At 42.4% G+C, this 25479-nt stretch overlaps 1 protein-coding gene across 1 annotated transcript in view; it reads left to right on the forward strand.

Moving 5' to 3' along the window:
* LOC138617841 (exostosin-1a-like) overlaps positions 1-25479 on the forward strand; it is a 37434-nt gene continuing 11955 nt past the window's right edge. The window contains exons 1-2 of the mRNA XM_069693153.1: positions 1-1577; positions 24490-24583. Coding sequence (XP_069549254.1) covers positions 625-1577; positions 24490-24583 — 1047 coding nt within the window. The 5' untranslated portion in view covers positions 1-624. The remainder of the gene's footprint in view (positions 1578-24489; positions 24584-25479) is intronic.

The following is a 25479-nucleotide window of genomic DNA, read 5'->3' on the forward strand; positions in this document are numbered from 1 at the left end:
GTGTGTGTGTGTGTCGGAGCAGCGAGTGAAATATAAATATAAATATAAATGTGGCGGCGGCGGCGGCGCGTCAAACCGGATACGTTGAACGTGAAGAAGAGCTCCGGTGCCCGCTTTGGCTCCTAATTTCCAGCGGGGACGATAGTTAACTGTCCGGGCAACAAGTCAGCCCCGAGCCGCCGCTTTAACACCGCTCAAGTTTGTACTCTCTCTGTGTGTGTGTGTGTGTGTGTGTGTGTGTCGTCATTCGTCTGTTTGGGTCGGAGCCGGATAGTTAAAATGATCGCTCACTGAAGGCTGCTCGGTACAAAGGGAAGTAGGGTGCGACTTCAGATGCCCAGACCGCAGCGCTCAGGGTCGCTCTCTGTTGTCCGGGGAAACCGGCTGCCAGTTAATCGATAGTCTTATCGACGAGGAGACGGGAGGTGGATGGACATTATAAAATCGCCCACATGCGGTGGATCAGTTCCCGGACTTGTGAAAGGCATCTGAAGCAGAAGGAGGGAGACGTGAGCGCGCAGCCCGGGGGAAGATGGCGGAACGCTCCCGCAGGACGTGGTGAAACCAAAACTTCGGGACTTCTTGGATTTATTGCCGGACATCTTATCCCAGATCGGAGGACACATGCAGGCCAAAAAACGATACTTAATTCTGTTCTCCGCCGGTGCGTGTCTCGTTCTGTTGTTTTGCTTTGGGGGGATACAAGTCCCGCTGTCCAGACGGGGTCCCAACCGGCGCGATGAGCGGAGCCTCGCCGGTCATCACCCCGGGGCGCGGTGGCGTCGCCTGCCGGGCTACCTGCAGCGTTTCAGCCCCTGGGAGCAGGACCGGAGCGATGATCTCAACGAGCACATGTCTCCGAGGCAGAAGAGGGACACTAACTCGGGCCTTTACACCGGGAAACGCTGCAGGATGGAGTCCTGCTTTGACTTCTCCCTGTGTGAGAGGAATGGATTTAAAGTTTACGTGTACCCCCAGCAGAAAGGGGAAAAGCTGTCGGACAGCTATCAGAACATCTTGTCCTCTATCCAAGCGTCCAGGTTCTACACAGCCGACCCAGGACAGGCATGCCTGTTTGTCCTGAGTTTGGACACTCTGGACCGGGACCAGCTCTCGCCCCAGTATGTACACAACTTGAAAGCAAAGATCCAGAGCCTCCTTCTGTGGAGCGGGGGGAAAAACCACATCATCTTTAACCTGTACTCCGGCACCTGGCCAGACTACACAGAGGACCTGGGCTTTGACATCGGCCTCGCCATGTTGGCCAAAGCCAGCATCAGCACGGAGAATTTCCGGCCCAACTTTGACGTTTCTATCCCGCTCTTCTCTAAAGATCACCCCAGGACAGGAGGGGAACGAGGCTATCTGAAACACAACACAATCCCCCCTTTTAGGAAGTACATGCTTGTTTTTAAGGGGAAAAGGTACCTGACTGGAATAGGTTCAGACACTAGGAATGCTTTATATCATGTTCATAACTCAGAGGATGTGGTCCTCCTCACCACCTGTAAGCATGGGAAGGACTGGCAGAAGCACAAAGATGCACGCTGTGACAAAGACAACACAGAATATGACAAGTAAGTACTTTCCAACTGTCCAATGGACTTCACAGCACTCGCATGTTTAGGTCTGGTGTAGGTCCTACTCCACTGTCATGTTTTCATCCATGCAGTCATCCAACTGCAGAAATGATAAAGTAGATGTTAAGTGTAACTGCTCACTCATTTTTCAGGATGGTCTCTTTAACTATAGACTGCTGTAGGCACATCACACAGTAGTACGTTAAACTGTCACGAGTCTTCTTGGTTTCTTGATGTGCTTCCTCATACATTTGGTGTCATTGCTTCCATGTTTGAGTTTCTTCTATTTGTTGTTATGCTGTATAAATTTCCTCACAGTCATAAAAGTCACAAAGATAGTTTGTCGTGACACTTCCCAGCGATGAGGAACAGTCATTCGAGTGTTTCCAAACACGGACGTTGGTGTCAAGCTCACGTTTCCTCGATTTGATTCTTGTCCATTTTGAACTTCAGAGTGCCGCCGTTCAGTGAACAAAAGTGAGCTGTAACTTAAATATTCTCTTTATTTACCAAATTAAACATCACCAGGCACAGATCGTTAGAGTTGCTGTTTAATGTCAGCCACAAGAAGCACGGTTTTAATGTCATTTAGTTCATATCTCCATCTTTCTATACAGCTAGCTATTTAGTGGTGGATGAATCCACGATTCTCTTTTTCCCTCTTGCTCTCGACATCTCAATCTCCCTGTCAATGTATTATGACTCCTGACACTCACTGGAAGAATATTTCTTTTTTTATGATCAAAGATGCTAATGCTTGATTTGGCTGTCTGTAACTTCTCCCTGTCCCCGACAAAGGCAGTGTTGCACAGCTCAGAAAGTTGCTCCGTGTTCATCACCCAGTCCTTCAGCTAAGCCAAACTGTTTTCTGTGCTCAAATCTGATGAGCAAACTGGCGTCTGTCTCCCAGCTTTGGCCAGTGGGATTCATTTCGTGTCCCCCCAGACTGTGCTGTGTTGTTATTGGTGACTGTATGGCGCTGGGTGTTTGACTGTGGCTCTTTGGAGCGGATTAGTGGGGACAAAGCTGTGGTGCCAGAAAGGGGAAGCCACTCTGGCCCCTGTTTGCTCAGTCATTTCCCAGACAAACCCAACTGCATCAGCCAGGAATGCCCTGGCCCCAACCCGTGTCCTGCGTGACCCCTCCGTTGTTTGGGGGTCTTGCTATGATTGACCCCCACGTCAACTCTTTACCATGTTGTTAGTTTGGGTGGCAGATCTTTTCAGAGTGGGGTCAGCTACGAAACCTGGCGGCAGCATGTTTAACAGCGACAAAGACTCTGGGGTGTTTCCTTCCTGCCCTTTAAATCATCAGCTGGTTCTGATGCGTTTCCATACCACGATGCTTGAAGTGTATGTTTACCGTCGATGCTCACAGGAATCACATGGTTACAGTCTGACAGTGTAGGAAAGTGTCATCTTGGCACTCGTGAGGTTCATTCACTCACTCAGCGGACAACGTGTCACTCTTAAGACATGAACTATCTGCTCTCTCTGCCACTCTTTGCCAGCTCACTGCTCGCTGCCAGGGAGGGATTTCACACAGTGAGATGGGTGGCACCAGAGCCATAACCCAAAGGAAAAATTAATCCTCCAGTCATTAAGTAGCATTGGGGAAAAAACAAGCTTTGAATATCTCCCCAGCCTTTGCCAGCTTAGTTTCATTGCATGGTCACTGTATGTTCAGTGCTTCTTACTCAGTACATCCTCGGTAAGCCACACCACTGTCGGTCAACAGGATTGGTCTTGATCGCCAATCCACTGCAGAAGTCTTGTAATATTTCATCTAGTCAACTTACTGTATGTCACCCAAAACAATATGGTGATTAAAAAAATGTCTTGGACTCAAATAGCAATTAGCAAACATTACAGTTTAAAACATAAAATGACAAACTGGGCCTAGATGAGGCCATCTTTTATCATGCTGCCACGCATGAACTTACGGTTGTGTTCACTCCAGGATCTGATTGTAATCACTTTATGGTCCAGTTAGCCAAAATGCATGATGAAGACGTCTCGCATGCAATTGTTTGAATCTCAAACTGGATTGACCATCAGATTGACTTTCAACAATTGAAGCTATTTTTGTCCCCTGACAATATTAAATGTGACTCCTTCTTGCAGTCCCTTTTCCATCCGTCAGTGCTGTGATGTGCAATCTGACAGGACCTGGTTTCTCCATCCTCACCTCAACTTTACCCTGCAGCCGGCTCAATACAGGACACAATCTGCTGACACAGCGTTTGTGTTTGTTTGTTTGTGTGTGTGTGTGTGTGTGTCATGAGACCCTGTCAGTTTTCCCTGTTTGCTAGCTATTTTGGGTTAAGTGTTAAATTCTCTTGTGCATGTCTATAAATGCCAATTGACTGATAATTGTTACTGACATGTCTTAACACATGTACATCGAAACTAGTTTTTCATGTTTGTAATTAGAGCGAGAGTGAACAAAAGACCTGGAGAGAAGAGAAACGGAGATGGCCTTGTCTAAATCCTGGTTCAGTCCCACTTCTTTCTCTGTCAGGATATATGTGAATTAGTTGATGCAGCCAGATTCACAATATAGATATTCTCATTTATATTCTTTTCTGTTTTCCGTCGTGTGGATTGATGCCAATATGTGTAAACTGATGCGCTACCTTAACGTTTTTAATGTAATTATTTCATGATCACCACATTGTCTGAAATTATTTTGCAACTTTATATACAATTTCATATATGGACATTTAAAAGGAGTTGTTTACAGAAGTTAGAGGCCGTCTGGTAGGGAAAGCAGCTTCCTTATACATGTCATCCGTGGTTTGTGTACAGGGAGGAGGCAAAGTGAAGAGTGCATTTCTCAGCCAGATATACATTTTTTATAAGAAGTTTGTTTGCGGCGGATCTGGTAAAAATATCCTGCAGTGTACAGTGATTTTATGAAGCTCAGTGTGTAGCTGCTCCGCTTCTTTATTTGGGTTTGCAATAATAGCCCTCCTGTTGTTAAAGGTTGTGTCTGGCTGAAAAGAATCAATGTCCATCAAAATCTGGTTTAGTATTTTCATAAATCACTTGGCATCATGGCCCACTAGCCGTGTTGACGGCACAGATTCATTAATTATAAATCATATTTTGTCTCCTCAGGTTCTTTATCTGTTGTGAAACATAATGTAAGGGTGCTCCAGGTGCGGTCAGTCCCATAATATCAAATGTAATCAGTGTAAATAATCCTCCCGAAAGTGTTTGACATTGTTATGGGCGCTTGTATTCTTTATACTGGGGGTTGCTTTGACAAATGAGATCTTCCCTAGCGCTCCTGCTGTATTGGTCTTTATTAATGAATGGCTTCCTGGGTTCTTGTTATTGCTCTAGTTATCAATACAGGGCAGATTCATCAGTTCCCAAAATGCAGAATTATTTTGGGACGGTAGTCGTGTCTAGACCTGCTCTACATCCCCAGCTGTGCACCGCTTTCCGAGGGAGTTAAGCAGGTCTTACACTTTCCTTGTCTGCGATTACAGTAGGGTTAGCTTCACGTAAATTCTTCACGTAACTTTTGTCATCAGATGGTGTCTGCGTTGGTTCTGTCTGTACATCCTCCAATTTGTTGTGACTGAACATGTTGTAAAAAAAAAAAAAAAATGCTGATTTGCACCATCTTTGGTTCGTACCGACTTCTCTGTGGAGGTTGATGTATGATTGTGAATGAGGTGCACTGTCCTGTTCCACAGCACTGTGGGTCAGACAGTGCAGTCTGTGGTCTAACTGGGTGGAAGTAATAGTTTCTGTGCCAGGCTGTGGCCCTTTGTGCAACAAATCCCTTTTATCCTCTCCCACTGACAACAAGGAAGTTGTGACAGACCGAATGCAGCCTCTCACCATAATTACCATGTAATGGCCATGTCATTTTAGCGTAATAGTTGAGACTTTCTCCTCCAGATGTTGGCCTGTTGTTGTTTTTTTATGTGCATATAACACGCATAGGCTGTTTGAGGGAAAATGTTAAAGACATCTGGACATCACATTGGATTTTACACAGTCGTCGTTGTAAAGTTTTGTTTATCTTTTAATTGTGCTTTGTATTGGACGCCTCTTCTGTCTAATCTTGAAACACTGTGGCTTGTTAGGGCACTGCAACTAATCTAAACAAAATAATCTCCTTTTAACAAGCTCAAGTCGTTAGTGGCGATCAAAGGTGGGGCTCGGCCAGTTAGCTTGAAGCTCTCAAGCAAAGGAAATGTTTCTGGCATTCCTGAATCCTTTTCTTCTCAGATGAATATTACTTGCGCTGTACTCTCCGTGAGACAGACTTGCATTTCAACATTTCATGTCAAGGCGCTGTTGGCAGTGCTCACAATAGATTGAAAAAAAAAAAATCATGTCAAGAGATTCATTGTATTTTTCATTTGTAAAAAGATCTGTGGCCAGAAAGAATGCAAAAGCCCTAAATTCTGCTTAATCCCTCTCTTGGTTCCCTGATTATGCACATCTCGTTTGAAAAGTTTTGTGAATGAAGCAGGTTATGTTGTTCAAGGATTTAAAATGCCAAGTTTTATCTTCTGTTCTATAGTCTTTCTTTATTTTCCAAGCAAACTTAGTAAGGTCCCATTTTACTTGGTTATCTGTCATGTCCCTGCTGTTTCCAGTCAGTGGTTAGAGTCAACTTTCTGCTTCCCTCTTCATCACATTGTCCTTTATATATCTGCACTCAGCCACTGTGTACCAGCTTGTAATACAGCCAAAAGAGAGAAGAAAAGATACAGCAGGAGGCAGGTCAGATGCAATTTTAACCTCAAACTGAAAGCCCTCTCACAGCTTGTTTCCAATTAAGAGGCCCTGCCAAGCGAGAGAGTACGAGCGGGATGGAGCGCGAGATGAGGGAGAGTCACAGAAGAGTGGGAAGCAAACTGAGAGGAAGTTGGAGGGGTGGAGGGGGGGGATACGAACACAAAGAGGGCAAACCGTGAGAGTGTGAGAAGCCAGAAGATGGAGGGAGAAGGTAGAAGAGAGAGGCAGGAAAGAGAAAAACACAGCAGTAAGAGGTGAGGTGGATGCTGACGTTGGTCTGCTAGGTGTATTTATAGACTTGCAGGGTTTTAATCCTCAGTATTGGCCAAAGCCCCTGGCAGAGGGCTGCTAGCCAAGTTGATGCAGGCTTTACAGAGCTTGGGGAAAATGATAATCGTTGGGGGAGGATGGTCGATCTCCGAGTTCCTGCACATTAACTATAAATGCCCCCCCCCCTCCAACATCTTATCTACCATTTCAGCACATTGGATCTGGGTGTTTTTTTTTCTTCCCTTTAAATGGCCTCCCTGTCTAGTTGTTCAGAGTAGCACCATTTGTTCTTTAGCCATTTCTTTGTTCAGAGTGCTTTGAGATGAAGCCCATCTAAAAGCTAGATTTCCCTATGGAGTTGAAAAGTCACAAAATGTACATTTGCTAAGCATTATTAAAAAGAAAGAAATGATTGAGCCATTCACTGATTTGTTCCAGTATGTCTCAGCTATATCTAACCGTCATTTAGAAACACATTCAACCCCCATAGCTGCGATGCACATTTTAAAGGAGGTAAACATATGCTCCAATTGTACCTGCACATAGTCTCTACAACACCTTGGCATAGCAACATAAATCACCTGGAGGGCAATGACACGACGATGATGTGGGAGAAACGCCAGTGGTACGGACAAACTGATCAAACACTTGATGTCAAATCAGGCCTTCAGACACAAGTTGCACTTGAGCAAAACGCCAAGATCAAGGTCAACGAGGAGACGATGGCTGACGTCCATGTAGAGAAAGTCTGTGGCTGGGTGAGAGAACAAGTAGTCCTTGGCCTGTATTTATATTCCAGAAAGTATCACAGAGATGGAAACATCTAATTATCTAACTACATGTTTGTAAGGGTACTATTTGATCTAATATGTCTGACAAAAAGTAACAAATTGCCCTGAAGAGGTTAGCATTGCATTGGTGTTTTTGCCTGTGATAAAAAGGACAAGAGATGATGATGGTAGACTAAAATCTCTCTAAATTAATGAAATCTCTTTTGGATGAATTCATACTTAGTTGGCTAAATGGTCGCCGGTAGGGATAGATTAGTGCCAACAGAGCTGCACACATCACAAAATCTGCAGGCCACGTTTGGCCACAGGCATCTACCAACAGCTGAGTGGTTTGCCAGCCTGTGGTTTGGTGTATTGAGGCTCTTTAGCCAGTACATTTAAAAATTGCAGTCTTGCAGGAGATGCTAGTGGATTATTGAGTTGTAGGCCTTTTTTTTTTTGTTTTTTTGATTGCGTGTCATTCATAAATCACGTAGACCTTTGACGGGGTTGTGTGGAGAAACTGGTAGATAATTAGTCTGATTGTGTTCCTTCTTTATTAAGATGACTTCATTGTTATCGGAGTCTGTTTTGCCAGTTTACCCAGTTCAGTCTGCAGTCTGTGTTTCTGTTATGAAGTGTTATAACTAACTTTATCTCAAAGACGTGGCGCACAAGTGACTTCAGTTTAGGAAAAGATGGGTTTTTTGGGGTTTTTTTTTTTGTAATGCACAATTACCATCTTGTATAACTGGGCTCCAACAGTAAACCACAACTATACCAGCCGGCACTGCTGGAAAAGAGCTGAACGATACAGCGGGCAGTGAAGGAGGCTGGTAAACCACAAAACCACTCTGCACAGATCGGATGTTTTTTTCTTCATTGACACTGGCCTGGTAATGGCACCTAACATGACCACACAATAATTTTGGAACGGTCAGTGTTTGAAATAGAGTTAGTGATGTATTATCCTGGACCAGCTTGTGTATGGAGGTAAGAGCACAGGTTGTGGAGGATATCAGGGACCTGTGGATATCCACATGGTGGCTCAGCAGCAGCTCTCTCTCTCTAGTCAATTGTAGTCAGTCTGCTGGTCTACAAATCCTGAAGTTTCATTTGGTCTCTGCTGGTGTTCACTGTTGCTCAGTTCCACCTCCAACTTATTAATTTTGTGGCACATGCATCTTTACAATAGAGACAAAATGATCTGCATTTTTTATTTTGTATTTCTTTTTTGCCAAAGAGCTGTTTCTCATAAGAGTTTATTGTAGCCCGTCACACAAACAATGCTCGAGTGGCTGCTAGACCAAATGTTGTAGTATTTATGTATATCCCTTACATTGTGTTGTCAGTTTAACTTATGTTGCCAATTTCTCATTTAAAACTTGTATAAATCCAGCCTGATCTGCCGTTTATTCCACTGGCTTGTGTCTTGTCTCGGAGGCTGTAAAGAGGGTGAATCCTACAGAGGAAAATGCCATTGAGCTCCAGAGAACAATAAGTAGAGATGAGCTCTTCTGAATGATGTGATTGGGAACAAGTTTCATATCTTTGTCGGCTGATGTTCATCTCTCCGAATGATGACAGACAATGGAACAGGAAACGTGTCAGTATGGTGCACTGAGCTTTCCTCATGCATCCGTTCTCCTTTTATCTTTCCGCCCTGCAAATTTCCCACCATCCTTTTGTGTTTTAGTATGACTTGTTTGAATGTCAATTTTTAGAAAAGGTTATGTGACAGTTGGATGCTATCAAGGATCTTTTATCATTGTAGGGAAAAACAAAACAACTTGGCAAGCAAAGGATATGACGACTGTTAACCAGCGGATGTGCAGAGTGGATCCTCTGGTTGATGATTACTGCAGAAAAGAGGATTTGTTTAGCTTATAGTTCTAATGGCCCGTAGCCTTGTGTTAAAGGGGTGAAGGGCCCAACGACATGGATGATACAGTTTCCCTTTGACCCCAGGGATTAGAAACTGCTCATCGAAAGTGATAGCTATTGAAAAAGGAGAGTGGATAACTGAGCAGCAGGGCTATCACGTAGACATTATTATTCTACTTAACAGAGTCATGTCATGCAAAAAGGAAGAAGACAGAGGTACATGGGTCTGATCTATTGAAGCTCATCCTGTTTACTCACAATATCATCGGTTTGAGTCGAGCTAATGACGTGAGCAGAATGTCTTCCTACTTTTTTAGGAAAGAGATGATTAATATTTATCACGTAAAATATACTAATTCTGTGCATTTATGTGTTGTGAGTGTGTATGCATGCACATACTATATTTTTGCTTTATCTGGGAAGTTCAGTCTTCTCTTTTCAGTTGATTGCCGTGTTACTTTTCACTGCCAGGGTTTGTAGGGAGGTTGAGGGTGGACAGAGGGTTTTTACCATCAGTGGTCACATCTTATTATTCATTTCTTACCAGCAGTGCCTGTGAAGTAGATGCTTATACTTCTACCTTTAGTTGAACTGAGTGTCACCCAGCGAAAACTAATTAAAGAAGAGTTGAAATCTGGCAACTTATGGGGTATATGATGGTCATCTTAGTCTTGTGCACTTAAGAATGTGCTTGAGTGGCTGCAGTAGTTTCCTTCTGTCTCTTTCTCACACACACTCTCTCTCTCTGATTCAAATTTACATATGCTTGATTCGCCTGAATGGGTTTCAGCCGCCCTCTCGCTCTCTTTGGAGGCTGCTTGTTCAGGACAGAGGGCAGTGCCATTTGTTTGCCATGCCCCCCTTTCTACCTCGGCTCTTGTCCTGACAGGATGATGTATGCCTCGTCCTTGGCCGCCATGTGCAGGTGATGTATTCCACTTGGAATGTCGGGAGAGAGGAATAAGGAAAGGGATGATGTACGCATGCCAGTGTGATCCATTTAATCTAAAGTATGGCAGAAAGTATGGAGTGCTGCCAAACCAGCTTGGATCTGAGAGGGTTGGAGTTCAAAAATAGAGAAGCAGAAATGGTAATGAACTGCAACCATACCTTTATGATGATGGGTATGAACCAAAGACTCTATATATAAATGGGTGTAGCTTGTGGGTCCATAAATTGAAGCCTATTTGGAAGTGCTGTAAAGTGTAATACAACTGCCTCCAAAAAGCCAGTGGCTCTTCAGACTCTCATTCAAATTCTCCCATAGAATACAAAGTCTTAACATTTTTTTTTTTTGTCATTATGGTGTCATTAGCTAAATTTGCTCCTCCTGATCCATTAATATTTTGATATTAGGCATCAAAAAGCAGCATGTTTTGGAGCGTGCCTGGTTTAAATTGACTAGGTTGTTGCGCAGTCAAGTTTCCGCTAGAGGTGGGCGGGTTCAGTGTCCTCAGATCCATCGCTCGCTCCTCCCAAGTTCCTATAAATATGGTCACTTCTGGCTACAAAACAAAATAGCGACGACTGAAATGACAAATTGAGACTTCAAAATGTCAGTCCACAAACATCGCAGTAGACCGCTTGGTATGACACATTTTTGAAATGAAATACCAGTCCCAATTTCACCTTTTTTTTGACACTTTGGCCTGATTGTGGAGGTTTGCATAAGCGCCGGGGTTCTAGGGTGCAGACAAGTGCTGCACTCTTGTTTGCTGATGTGGATCATGTGATCGGTTGATTGTGCCAGGAAAGTTTGGCCTGGATCTGAAAATGCCTTTAGTGACAAAGCTTCGGATGGAGAAGCAAAGAAATGACACCGTAGACCTGATATTAATATTTGATTGGTTTCTCTTGCAAAGTCATCTGAAGTACTGCTGGTGGAGCATTTAGGGACAAACTTATTGTAACTTAATGGAACTGAGTCATTGTTCAGGAAGCCAGTATTTGCGTTACCCATGAGGCACATTCACAGTCCTTTCAAACACTCGGATAAGTTGCTTGCTGGGCACGACCGGAGCTTTCTCAGTTATCTCTCATGTACAATGAAATATGTTGTGAGAGCTACATGCAGATTTAAGCACCACTCTAAAACCAATGCCTGTCAAATCCTATGGGCTTTTAATCCCTCAGTCAGTGCAGAGAGGAGACCTACAAAGCCCACAGACATGAAGCCTGTCATTGTCTGGGACTCCTGACTTCATGCCACAAAATATGTTTTAATATTTCATGTATTATTTTTGAGAAGGAGGATAGAATTTTAGTACAATAATAATAGCCTTCTGTGTTTTTTTTTTGGGGGGGGGAGGGATTTGACTGATTTAGCCTGATGAGTTGTGCCATCGTCCTTGTCTTTTCTCAAAGGCACTTCAGCAGTGGATTATTTTCACTGTGTGAGACCAGTTTGTGCAGTGTTAATGTCAGAAGCATCCAAAAGTTACCTGCCTCCATGTTGGAGGGCTTAGCCGAGTAGTGACTTGGTTCATCAGATAAAACTGGCACACACACACACACACACACACACACACACACACACACACACACACACACACACACACACACACACACACACACACACACACACACACACACACACACACAGATATGCTATCTGTTGCAGTCCTCTTTGGACTCCACTTTGTCAGATAAGGGCTTTAGCCGACACTGTGAGTGGAAGAGAAGCTGAAAATGATAAACCTGAGTATGTGATAGTCCTAACTTCTGTGAAATGGTGGCCTTATTCAACCCGTTCTTTGTCGCAGTCCTTAACAGATGAAGCGGCCATGCAGCCCCATAATCATGTCAAACTCACCAGACTTTTATCAAGATGAAAAGCTGCACAATATCCGAATGAGGCAAAATATGGATTACTGACAGACACTAAAAGCAGCTGTTTTTATTTGTATTTTCATGAAGCTCTTTCTGTTGTCTTACCAAAAAACTGTAAGTTGCCGTGATTCAAACTGAAATGATTTTGAGCCTGTTGGCAAAACTTCATACTTCATCTTACGTTCTCTCACCCGGTGAAATCTGTGACTTCCCCTTGTGAGGTCACAACCAGAGGGCGAGACAGGAAGTGTAGTCTTTGATCTTTCCTGCTGTTCAAACTAATTACCTGCCTGCAGCAGTGAGCACTGCTGGCCGTGGAATTCATGAGGAGATGATAAAGCTTTGTTCTACGTGTCTGCTTCACAGCATCGATGCAGTCCATGTTCCTCGCTGAGATCAGGTTAACTTGTCCTTGTGTGTAACATTGAGAGGATTTTGGTATTTCTTGGACTGCTCTTGTCCTTCTGAATAAAAGGTGATGACTGTGACATTGCTCTAAACGACTCCCAATAATCGCAAAGCTTGTTACCGCATCTCCTCCTTCCTCTGCCCTCCTTTTGACCTCAATGTGTTTTGAAAGCTGACAGATGACCTTGGTCACCACATCAAATTCTTGTATATTTTTGGAGATTCTCTGTCAAATAATTTAATGTCTGCTAAGCTTTGCACAGCAGAATTTATATCTAGTTTTGCACTCTCCCTATAAGTTAACATAACATTTTATCTTTCTGTAATCAGTGCATGAAAACATGGCTTTGTATACTAATCAGGTTGTCTGAAAGTGTCTGTGTGTGGTACATCATGGAGTCAGATTAAGTCACTTTCCCTCAGTCATCACATTAGTGAATGAGAATGAATTAGTTGAGTTAGACAGTAGCAGCCTCCAATCACTTAGAAGGCTAATCCACGAGAAAGCAAGATGTCCGTCAATCGCCCATCTCGCGGAGCAGACTCACTTCCATTCTGTCAAATCTGTCAGTCCACACTCACCCTGTGTTTTTTTATGCTTCAAGTCTTTTTCTTTCCCTCCTGGCACGCTCCGCTCAGCCTGCATGACAACTATTTTTATCTGGTAAGTTTCTGCTGTCCCTCGGCCTGCTGAAGACTGTTCGTGCGGCTTTTCTCCTTTTAAGAATTTTGGGAGCTGCAGGCAGACAGACAGACAGACAGATGGTTCGGAGGGCAGAGATGCTGAACATACTGTCCGTTGGACTTTGTGTGGATTAAACGGATGGCTTTTCGCAACACTTAAGAAATGGAACGATTCAGTAGCGCTGCTCATGTCTTGGTTTAAAGGTGTATTCTCAGTGAGCCTTTATTAAAATGATTGAGGTCAGTGCGGGTAGTAAATATCATGCCATAACATGTCACACATAAAAGTGTTTATGTTGCACTTATCATCTTTTACATTATTAAATCCTTTGACGGGCCTTGTAAGGACGAGTATTGATACATTCACTGGCTGTGTGCAGTATAATGCTGCTTTACTGAAATAGAGACCGTGTATCTCGGCAGCAGACATTCAACAAATTAGACATCCCATCTTCATCTTTCATTTTGAAGAGCATTGCCAATGCATTCACCAAGTGCCACACATTTTCTGCTGGTTTTGCAGTTTTGTGTATCTTCTGGGATGAACTGCAGTTTTTTTTCTCTTTCCCCCCATCATCATTAGTACTGCTGCCACCCTGTAATCTCTCTTTCTGTCACTGAGGCAATGGGGCTTCTCTCCTCTGTGGTCTCGTAATTGTGAGGTAATCATCTTTTCCCTCCTGAGAGCTGAAAGACTGTGTTTACACTTCGTTTTTGGCGGCCCGACTTGGCGAGACACTAATTTACTCTCACAGCAGCAAAATGAAGCGTTTCTTCTCATTACTTCACACTAGCTTTGCACTCATAGCCGCGCTCTTCCCAGAGCGTTTAAGGCTGCTTGTCATCAGCGCGTCGGAGAAACCAGTTGTTCATGCGGTGTTTCACCAAAAATTTCAAATATAAAATGTTCTCACTTACATATAGTGGTGTCTATCCATGAGATGTTGTGTGGTGAAGAAAACGGTATTTACAATGCTATAACTCGTGTCCTGTTCGTTTGGATGATCTACAGAACACCAGTGAGTTGAACACTTTTCATTGGAACTACTTTTACTTTATGAAGTAATGGCGATTCAACCTAGTGATGCTTCTTTTACCTTGTAAATATTCTTTGGCAGTGTACAGACTGCAGACGTCTTACAAATCCACCAATAGCCCAGTTTTATTTTAAGTTACTTAAATTTTTTTACCATTAATTAACAAAAGCTGATAGTGATAGTAGTGAAGAGACAATCTGCAGCAGCTGAAATGAGGCTTTGTGCTCTGATCTTTTTTCATGAGAAACAGAGAGGAGAAATAACGCACTCAGTGAGTTTAGTGACTTTGCAAATTTCGCAAGCTCGGTGTCAGAGAAGAGTCGGGTGTGATTAAATAACATTTCATGTTTTCACATTAACTTTTAATTATTTACAGCACATTTTTGTTTTCACTCTTTCAGGTTAGACAAGGCAAAGAAACACTTCTGTGCTGTCTAAGTGTTATAATGACATGAAAAACCCCGCTGCCGTCACCTGACTTCATCTGACCCCCTCTTGCTTTTGTATTATCCTTTGCCATGTCCTTTGGTCATACTGTTATATGGACACGCATTACATTAACTCTTCCTTACTACTACACTTTCTGTCTCTCTTTACCCTAAAACACCTGCCTCTTTCCATCCCTTTATATATAAATAGCTCATGCCCGTTTACATTCACACTAACACACAGTTGCATTTGTGGGCCTGCATTTCGGCTGTTCCATTACTCCTCAAATGTTGTCCAAAAAAATCACACCCACACACAAACAAACACAAAATGCTTCTCAGTCTCTGGCACATCTGAGCCTCAGCAGCGAGGCTTTATCTAAATCCCTCTCCAGCATGATGGATATTGGATCAGATCAGACACAGCCCACAAGTGCTTTTGATGCTGCATTGATAGCGGCCTCGGTTGATAACATCCCATATTCTGAAACGAGAGAGGCGTTACCAAACCCCCTATTCCCCGTCTTGACTATTGTCATGGTTGCTTTACCATAAAAGGGAGGAAGGAGGCAGTGAATTGACAGAGATTTTCGACATCCTGAAACATTCACATACATTCAGGTACACAGATGCTTGCAAGGATGCACACTTAATTTCAACCTTCTTTTTCCTGATTACGCGTTTATCAGTTTGCTGCTGCTTTCTATGTTTTCATATTCTCCACCACTGTTATTTTTCTTGTTCCCTACGCCCCACCCTACCTTTCATCACTCTGCCTCCCACCCTCCCTTTCCAGTCATCTCGCCCTGCTTTCCTGCTTCCTTCTGCCTCTCCCTCCACCTCTTTCATTCAATCCCTCTCTCCATCACTATCTGCCTTCTCACATCCTTCTATCTCCTCCTCCATCCATCCACCCTGCTTGGCCCAGGAACAGAGACATTCCTGACCTGGAATTTATCTCTCTCGCACAACAGCTCCTGCGACTGCCCCACCACGCTCGGCTCTGTCTCCCGCAGAAGTCAGTTACTGGCAGTTTCACTGCATTCCTTGGAGCTCAGAGGCTGCTCGGATTAATCTTCTCAACTTCCGCCCTTGTTCCTAATGGGATACACTTACTGATCATCCAGAAACCTGTCTAATTTCTACAGCCCCTCACGGATTCATATAGTTAGTCATTTACCAGAACTATGCTATTAGTTGATCTGTAAGTTTGACAGCCTCAGACCCCAAAAATTGGAGTCATTGCCTATTTGGATCCAGAGTTATAAAAAAAAAAAAAAAAAAAAGTGCGATTGCAGTTGAATAATCAGTGCTCTCAACCATTACCCTTTTTTTACTGAGAGCATGCCATGAAAGCTTTAAGGATTAAATAGTATTACTCAGGCCTAATGGCATTTTTGGAAATACAGGATGCAGTCAAGTAAATTTAGATTTCTCTCAATCATTTGTAGCTATTACCAGAGAAGCCAGTGACTCCATGGTCACTGCAGTCAAGTAATTTGACCCCAACTGTCTGATCTGACATCTTTATGTTGCCTAACTTTATAAGTCAGGCCTGACATTCCAGCACTAATGACTGTTCCATTAACAACAGTCATTTCATTATCTCCAAGAGTCCCTCGGTTTGGTTATGGTATCCAGAGAGCACTTCAAAGCATCCCACTCATCAGACTCATCAGGCTGATGGATGGCTGATTATAGATGTGGGAAACGGTTCTGTCGAACTCCTGAAGGATTCAGTGAAATTTAACAGGACACCAACATTTTCTGGATGGCTGTTTGGATGAAGCTGCGTGATGTAGTCAGTGTGTGCGTCTGTGTGTGTGCGTGTTGAGCTTACGGAGTCCAGGGTTGTGTGTGACTCCATTTTGAGGAGCGATGTATGTACGGGTGAAAGGTTTTTGCTTTTTGGTTCTCCTGCTTAGAGAGGGCTTCCGATGGACATAGACCGAGAAGGGGCTGAAGAAAAAGGAGAGTGATAGAGCACTCAAAGCATAATAATTAGGAGGAATTAACCTGGGGTCATGTGATGTGGTGGAGCTCGAGGCCCCCCCTCGGTGTCTCTGTAAATGTTTTATAAAGCTGACTTTGAACTCATTAACCAGTGGAAGATGAGTGGGCCCAAGGTGCCTCAAGGAAATGAGTAAAAACGTTGTTTTTGAAAAAGTCATGTTGGTACTAACAGGCTCCGCTCCATTGACTCAGGGTGGAGCACATAGTGCTTTTTAAACCCCATTAAGCTGCAGTGTTACCTCTAGTGCCACGGGGAAAGGGTCCTCCTTTCTTGTAAAGTCAAACAACTATACAGTTTCATCAGTTCAACATGTGCACTAAAAAATAAACACATGCAACGATTCCAGTGCACTTATTTCCACTCGCTGTCTCAAAGAGGGCTCTCAGAAAGTGCCTTTGATTTTGTTTTTACAATATCTTCATTCAAACAATCCTGTATCTCATTAGACATAAATTAAGACCGAGACGGCTGTTCTTTTCCAAGAAGGGAGGAAATTCTTTACGATGTCCCGTAAAGAAATTTCCTCTCCTCGTAAGATTTTTTTGGGGGCTTTTCTTTCAGAACACCTGTATTGTATGGCTTACTGCTGCAATGTTCACTTTCACTTTCAAAAGCATAGACGGATTTAAAGGGCAAACTGGAATATTCATTTTGCGCCATCATCTTTCAGTTAACAAAGCTCACCCAAGCTAGGGTGACGATGCAAATGTGTAGTTTGACCAACACTTCCCAACTGGTTTATTTCAATTACATTTTTTGTTGTCCCTGAAGTTCTGCTGCCATCCACTTATTTTTTTTGTCCCAGCATTACGTCCTTATCTCTGCTCGAGGCAATGTTAGCCAGTGCTTCAAAAAAGCTTCCCATTTATCATGGCTGCAGGTAAAACAGTCAAGATTAACTACGCCATTAGGTACAAGATAGTCCAGTGAATCTCATTTATAATAGTCTTAGTTATTAATCTGTAATGTCCCATCCTGAAGCCAACGCAGTATTTTATACTCCATAACTTGAGGCAAGTTAGTGTCACGCTCCTTGCAGTTATTCTGGCCACTAAATTGTGTCCTCATCTCTTCGTGTTCTTGGGTATTGACTGCATTGCATTGCTGGAATAGATATCACAGTGTAATTTGAATCCAACCACACATGCAGAGAAAAGTTAGACTCTCCGTAGGTGGAATCGTGCATTGGATTGGTGTACCAGTTCGCTACAAGCTCAATAAAACCACAGCTATCATATAATGTTCCCACATTCCTCAAGGATCACTTTACATGGAGGTCTCATACTCTCTCCCTGAACCAGAGACCAGTCTCCTCTCTTAACATCTGTCCTGACTGCAAATGAACCGTATGTAACATGAGTATGAGGGATGATAATGAATCCCACATTATGAGCATCTGTTTAATTGCCTTGCGGAGATCAGAACAGTCATGTGATGCTTTCAGGCCTGAAAACACTGTGCATGATGGGATCAGGTGGGATCTTCCAGAGTGAGTGTGTTAGTTTGTATTGGGAGTTGTTGTGTTTTTGTATACGTGTAAAGTGTGTTAGTTTCCCTTCTTGGGCCTGTCACTATGTTGTACATGTCTACCTCTTGGTGTGCAGTCTTGTCGGGAAACAAAGCAGCTGGGTCTGGCAGTGTCATGAACTGTTGAAGTTGCTCTCATGTGTGTTGAGATCAAAACGAGGCTTTGCGTGCGTGTATTTGCATTGTGTGCGTATGACATTCTTGCCATGGTTGGCTTTGGCTGCTTGGGGCTTGGAGACAGTGTGTAGTTGTCAGCTGCGTTTTATTTTTTTCCCTCTGTGCCTTTCTCATCCGATGACACTCACTTTCACTCGGTGCCTTTCAGGCTGAAATTCCTCTGGCTTGAAGTTACGGTCCTGGCAACAGCCAACTGCCTATCAACTTGGCTCAAGTGTGACAGAAAAGGAAGCAGAAAATTAGATATGAAGTTAGTATGGGGTAGGAGCGGGGAAAGAGAGCAGGATATGATGAGAGGTGCCTTCATTTTTGCCTCTGAAGTTCATCTTGGGGAATTCTCCTTTGTTGAGGAGTCTCCCTGTGACCGGGATTCAGCAGTTTCATCATGAGTTGCACCAAGCAGAGCTCCAGAGGGACACCACTTTGGTCACATATATGACCACAAATCTGTCAAGTGGGACTAAACATTTTCATTGGTGCAGCTCAAAGTTTATGTGCAGACGTTTGCCTTTGAGCAAGTGTTCTAAACATATTTTCTGACCTGTCGAGCATTATTTTCTGAAGTAAATCACCATGCAGTTCAGATTTTGGGGTGTTTTAGTGTTATGATTCCATTTGAAATGTTCCCTGGGGGGAGCTGTGGGGGAAGTGGACACTCAGAGAGGGAACTGGTCAGGTCCACTGTTGGTAACTCAACTTAAATTAGCAAGGTCTGTGGGAACCAACAAAAACAGTCATGCTTAAAATGTATTATTGCAGTGCCAAAAGATACAATAACAAATTGTATTATGTGAGTTATGTAAATGATGTGGGTGCACCAGTGCAACTGATGTAAAAAGTTAGTCTGGAGAACTTCCAAGTTCGATGTTGGTTGTTTTTTTTTTAACCAACATCGAGTGCACATTAATCTTCTGTGTATAAACTGTATTGGAGCAGTCACTGGACAAAACCAATTCAGGTTTCATGCTTACATTCAGTGTGAGGTCCACTGTTGATGCGCCTCTCTAGTGTGAACATGCAACATTAACATAAATTACACTGCACTGCTTTTAAGGCTAACATTTCTCCTTATGCTATGGCTGAGAACAATTGAAACACTGCTCTTATAATTATTTGGATCACAGCTCGTAACGAACAGTCACACTAAACTGAATGTCCCATACCAAAGTGTTTCGGGATGAAGACGCATATCTAATGTCTTTAAATTACAACAACGACCGAGATTATATTGTGAAGTGATATCGTTATTTTTCGAATGATTTGAATAACTTCTTTGAGCATCTAAAATGATCGGGTCCAGAACATGATTTAGTAAAGTCACATTGACATTCTTATCATTGTAAGACTTTTTTTTCTCTAAAATTTGAAAAAAGACAAAGAAATGCAATTTTTTTTGTGTCTGAATGTAAATATTATTTGCCTATATTTAATTTGCATAAAAAAAGCAGATGGAAGGATAAGGGTTGCAAAAGAATCCTCAAGAATCATAAAAATCAAATAAGATGCTGCTTTGACATTGTATGTAGACGATACACAAACAAGTAATTGCTCCCATTAAAGGAGATCGATCTGTAGTACCGGGTGGACACACTGTCCCAGGACAGAAGACAGTTTAAGAGAACCCACAGGAGCCTGTTGACTTGTCATAGAGCTGCTGATGCTTTCCCTCTTTTGACTGCAGTCCTTTCTGTGAGTTGTTATGTTGTAAATGCGTGTGGTCTCTTGCACTGATAATGGCAGACAAACACTGGCTGTTCTTCTGAGTCTCCTCCGGCACTTGACAGTGAGCCGTGCATTTCTTTTTTACACCATCCATTCTTGTTGCTAGGAGACTGGTTGATCTTTTTTTTTTTTTTTTTTTTTTTACCCATCTCACTTCTTGTTATTCTTTTCTCTCTCTCTGAATCATACTGTGTTCCTGCAATATTAATAAATAGCATTTAATTATACCCATGAATGAATAGGTTTGCGCAAGGATGACACAACAGTAGGTCTCTCAGCATTAAAAGTGAAGGTTTGCCATTTCACTGCCAAGTGCTTTCCGTTCTGTCTTATTTCCCAAATGAGAGAGAAAACTGAGACATGTACCAAGAATGGACCGTTTCATTATTGATCTGAGCTATGGTGTTGAAATAGTGATGTTGCATTAGTACAGTTCACTCTTCTCTCCTCTTGCAGAAGAGAGAAGTGCATTTAAATTATAACTTGGACACTATCTATTTATTTATTTTTTTGTCAGTTGAAGCTATGCAGCAGTTCATAATGTACCCCAGTGATCCATCCACAAGTTACTCAGACGTAACTCCATTTCCAGAATTAGTAGCTCTCTATTGGGCTTTGCTAAATGACATCAAATATCTCACATTTTTTGCACTACATACAAGAAGCAGACTTCAAATCCAATATGTGCATCTTATTTAATATGTTCCAACCCCTGACTTACTTATATACTAAATATACATTGTAAATATTTCCTCGTATTTTCCATCCACCACTTTGAGATCCCAGTAGGCCCAGCATATGAAAACCTCATTCTCACGGCACTGAAACTGAAGTTCTTCGGTCTGATTACCCTTTTAAAACAGAGTCTTTTTTTTCTGGTGTCCACATCACTCTCTTCCCCACTCCGTCAATCACAGGCACACAGTGCGGTCACATAAAAATGCTAAATGCTGGTAGTTTATGACCAAGAGCTACCGGATGGTGTGGAAATGTCAACAGTGTGGTCGCTCTGATTGAACAGTTGGTCGAGGTTAAATCCTCAGCGAATGCGGCTCTCCACCACATGTATTCTCTCTGTCTGATGCGTCGTACGCAGCTCTACAGCATGAAGTGTTTTGCAGTTCAGTTTGACTAAATGCACAAATTCAATGTATTGTTTGACCCTTATGATAATCCATATAACACAAATTAACCCGGTTTTAATACACCTCTTACACCAGTTGCAAATTAGTCCATTACCAACATTGTTTTACATTTTATGGTGAAATTATATTCACACATAATACCCTATTTTGTGCTATAATGGTGCTGTTCCAATTTTTAAAGCTTACTGTCTGCCAGTTGTGTTGCTGTAATGATAACTCATGTTAATAGTTTTATTTTAGCACTTTAAATTGTGTCAAACCGAGGAAGTGGCATAAAAGACTAACGTTCATTACGTTAACTGTGTGATTACTCTGTGATGACCAATCTGCTACTGTGACACTTCTCTGCTCACCAGCAGCCATCTGCATGTTGGAGCTCTGATAATATGGGACAAGGCAGGATTTACGTCGTATCAAGGCCGTAGCCAGGAAGCCAACATTGAGGGGGACTAAATTTGCCGGGGGGGGGGATCTGGGGGTTCCCTCCCTCACAAAAACAATAAATCCATCCTAAAATGCAATATTTAAAGATTCACGTAGAGATGGGATTAACGTTTTATTTATTTACAAAAATTGATAGCAGCGTACTGGATTACAGTGCTCCGTTTTCTTTTTTTTTTAACCTTGGTCTTGTTTCATTGTATGTAACAACATACATAACACAGTACAACCAAGATCATTATTTTACAAAGACAAGTCTGGATATTGTGGCCAAAGTTTAGCAAATTGTTTTTATTTTGACATATTTAGAAGTGAACTTGAGTGGGCAGCAGGGGTGTTTACTCGGCTCCCCCCTCCCTCCCCTCACGCTGTGAGAGGACGTCAGCAAAACATTGTGATACAATAACCATTTATAAAATAATCACTTTCTTATCACTTTACTTTTGAACACTTGCTGCAGTAACACCACATGCAGAACAGCAGCACACTGTCAATAATAACAGTAGTAGTTTAATTATGACTGATTACATTACCAAATGATTATTGCGGACAGAACTGTTTGGTTGCCTGCTGTTGTGTAGTTGTGTATTTTTATATCAATATATTTGGGGATATTTGAGTATGGGGGGGGGTGTATGTCATCCCCAATATACACAACAATTATAGCTTTGTCATGCAGAGTTAATTGCAGACGTTGCTGTTCGATGACTAAGGGCTTGAATATCCTCCCACCCAGATGTGCACATGGATAACTGCAGACACCTCAGACATGTAGCAGTTCTGCCTTAACTACTTTCTGGTGTCGCTTGGAGGACAGGAAGACTTTTGTCTATTTGTATTTTTTTTTTTTGGTACAATATGGCCCTTCTGTTGAACACTGACATGCATTGCACTTGAAAGTCCAAAATAACACAGAAAAGCCAGGAGTTGGTTGGATGTTTTGGAAAACTCATCCATATTGTCTCGACTGCTGTGTGAGACTGCTCCTCCCCACAGGCAGCCATCTGGAAGACGAGGGAAGAATGGAGGTATGCAGGGAGAAGAACATCTGGTCTTCTCTGACAACAAATATGATGGATGGGAAATTTACACCCAGCCAGGCTCACATACTCCACCTATACTTTAGGTTTTATAGGCGTGCAAAATGGACAGCTATTATGTGCCTCTGGCTAGATTATTTGTTTGTCATGCTTAATGATGGCCTATCATGTCTGTGATGGAGTCAGAGTCATCAATCAGATCTGTGTTTCGTAGAGGATGCGCAGATCAGAGCAGCATCTGTGATGCTACCTTCTCTGTAGTATTGCTCACTATGGCCTACTTAAAGTATCCTGTATATCCTGCACAGATAATGTATTTCTGTTTGCATAATACAGTATTAAGTATTACTTATAGTGTATTGTTATTAAGCTTAACTGTTGCTTTTATGCTTTTTATGGCAGTTAATCCGCAGTCAACGCAGTGGCTGTTTATTGCATACGGCATGAGTCATCCAAAGTTGGATTATCCAGATAGATGTTTCATCGTACCCAAAGCTGATTCAGCATCGCATTGATATGTTGTGTTACACTCACTTCTATATGACAGCAACGCAGGGTGCTTGGTAGAAACACCGTCCTGTGTGGGATGATTCGTCTGTAAATGGTTATTGCAATAGATGGGCCGAATGCTAATCTGTATGGTCATTTTCAAGATGGCCCAGAAATGTAACTGTTTGCTTTGTGCGTCAGCAGTAATCCTGAAAGCGCTGGGGTTCAAATAGACTTTCTTTACGCTGCTCCATAAAATGAAAATTTAACAGTGTAATATTTACAGTCGATGGGTCATAAGTGTTAGGTCCTTTTTGAGATACCTTGTAGGATGTTTAGGATGTGGTTCAGATTATTTCCTATAATACCCAGTGAGGAAAAGTGTCGTACATTATATAACTACATTGTAAGAGAGAACTGCATCTACCTTATTGTTCAGTGCTGTGTCATAAAGCTGACGTGTCTCGGCTGTGTGGTGACCCGTAGAGTTGAAGTGGATCAGTTGATGCATCAGTTCTGCAGCAGATTTTAACACAATATTGACACTTAGCTGTACTTTTAGTGAGGCACGCAGGAATGCAGCCTCAGGCATAATAAATCTGTATACGCACACATCACATATACCACAAAGGCGAGGCGAGGAAACGGTGTGCGCACACAAATCACTGCTCACCCAATCCATATTTGCATTCCTGTGAAAATGAGACCACAATTTGTTTGAAATATAGCACACATTTGCATGTGTGCTTGTTTACAAAGTCTACACTGACAAATGAAACATTCACACTTCCATTCCAGTTTCATGAAACCCAACCGAATGCAGGAGGCAGCACAGAAAATGCACACTTCCTCGCACTCTCCTCTCCAGCACGCATTATATTGACACCAGAGGAATTCCAAGCAGCTCCTTAATCCAAGCAAGTGCTGACTGAGGCTTAGATTGGATGGAGGAACAAGGAGAGATGTTTGGATGTGCAGGTGGGAGGGCAGCTGGGTTTAAAGATGGGTGGAGAAAGGAGACGGGATAAAAGTCAAGATCAAAGAATGAGATTCTTCCTGAAAGTACTGCAGCTTTCTAGGTATTCCATTGTTAAAAAGAGGGAACTTTTCTGTGCTTACAAAATAAAAAAAATTTGGGGGGTTGGGGGGGATCAAGCCCTTTTAATGAGATTTAATTTAATTGTCAGTTTTTTTTTTAGCCTGCAAACCAGCGCACAGATGCAGTGCTAATGGTCGATGTATACGTGTTGCTGATTTCTTCTTCTGTCCTTTTCCTGTCAGGTATGACTACAGAGAGATGCTGCACAACTCCACATTCTGTCTGGTTCCTCGAGGACGACGGCTCGGTTCATTTCGCTTCTTAGAGGCTTTGCAGGTCAGTGACACAAACACACACAATGCTCCTGACTGCTAAGCAGAGTTGTTATTTAGTCTGTTATATTGAGCAGGTAGTGGAACAGACGATGTATCAGCAACATTATTAATTTGATTCCAGAAGAAACTGAATATGTATTTTTAAGGAATTACCACAAGATTTGGACCTGATGAAATCCAAATCAAAGCCAGACTCAAGTAGATTCTTCAGGTTGTGCTGAAAGTGGTTCACTTTTCAAGTTTCTAAAGCACTCTGATCAATAAAAGATGTTGTGGCAACTTGGATTGGCAGCCGACCATAAACTCACCAAATACTAGTTGAAGTGGTTTGAAAGAAATCTTGTGGAAAAATAAAGCCATTAATCAGTGCCTGAAAATGGAAAAAGTGAGTCCCAGTAGCCGTCTCACCCACTGCCTATTATTTAGTTGTTGTGCAGCCAGTGCTACCTCAGCTGCCTCTGACTCAGCGTCCTCTCTGCTGTCCCTGCCATCTTTCTTCTCTTGTTTTTTTCTCTCTCTTGCTTCCTTTGAGTTTCTTAACCCACCTCCTCAAATCCTCTTCTTTCCTCTTCTCTTTCAGAACTTAATCATATTGATTAAATCATAACATTGTTCTTTTCTTCATCTGCTTAATGTATGTAACTGGCTACGTACACCCTCCGTCCTTAAAAAAAACATTGCACCTACTATCCATTCACGATGGCACTAAGCAAATCTACTAATTATCTCAGACCAAAGGTATAGTTAAAGAACACAACGTGTATTGTGAAACAGAACAGGGCTCCTTGAATTGTCATTGGACAGAGTGAAAATATAAAGAGTACAGAAACTTTTCCAATATGGAAATTCTGATATAATATAAAGTTTCTTTATTTGTCAGTTAATTCCATTATTCTC

This window comes from Brachyistius frenatus, unplaced genomic scaffold (genome assembly GCF_029030835.1).
Source record: "Brachyistius frenatus isolate BFR_SWC_R1_liver_20210118 unplaced genomic scaffold, ASM2903083v1 Contig_14, whole genome shotgun sequence".
NCBI lineage: Eukaryota > Metazoa > Chordata > Actinopteri > Embiotocidae > Brachyistius > Brachyistius frenatus.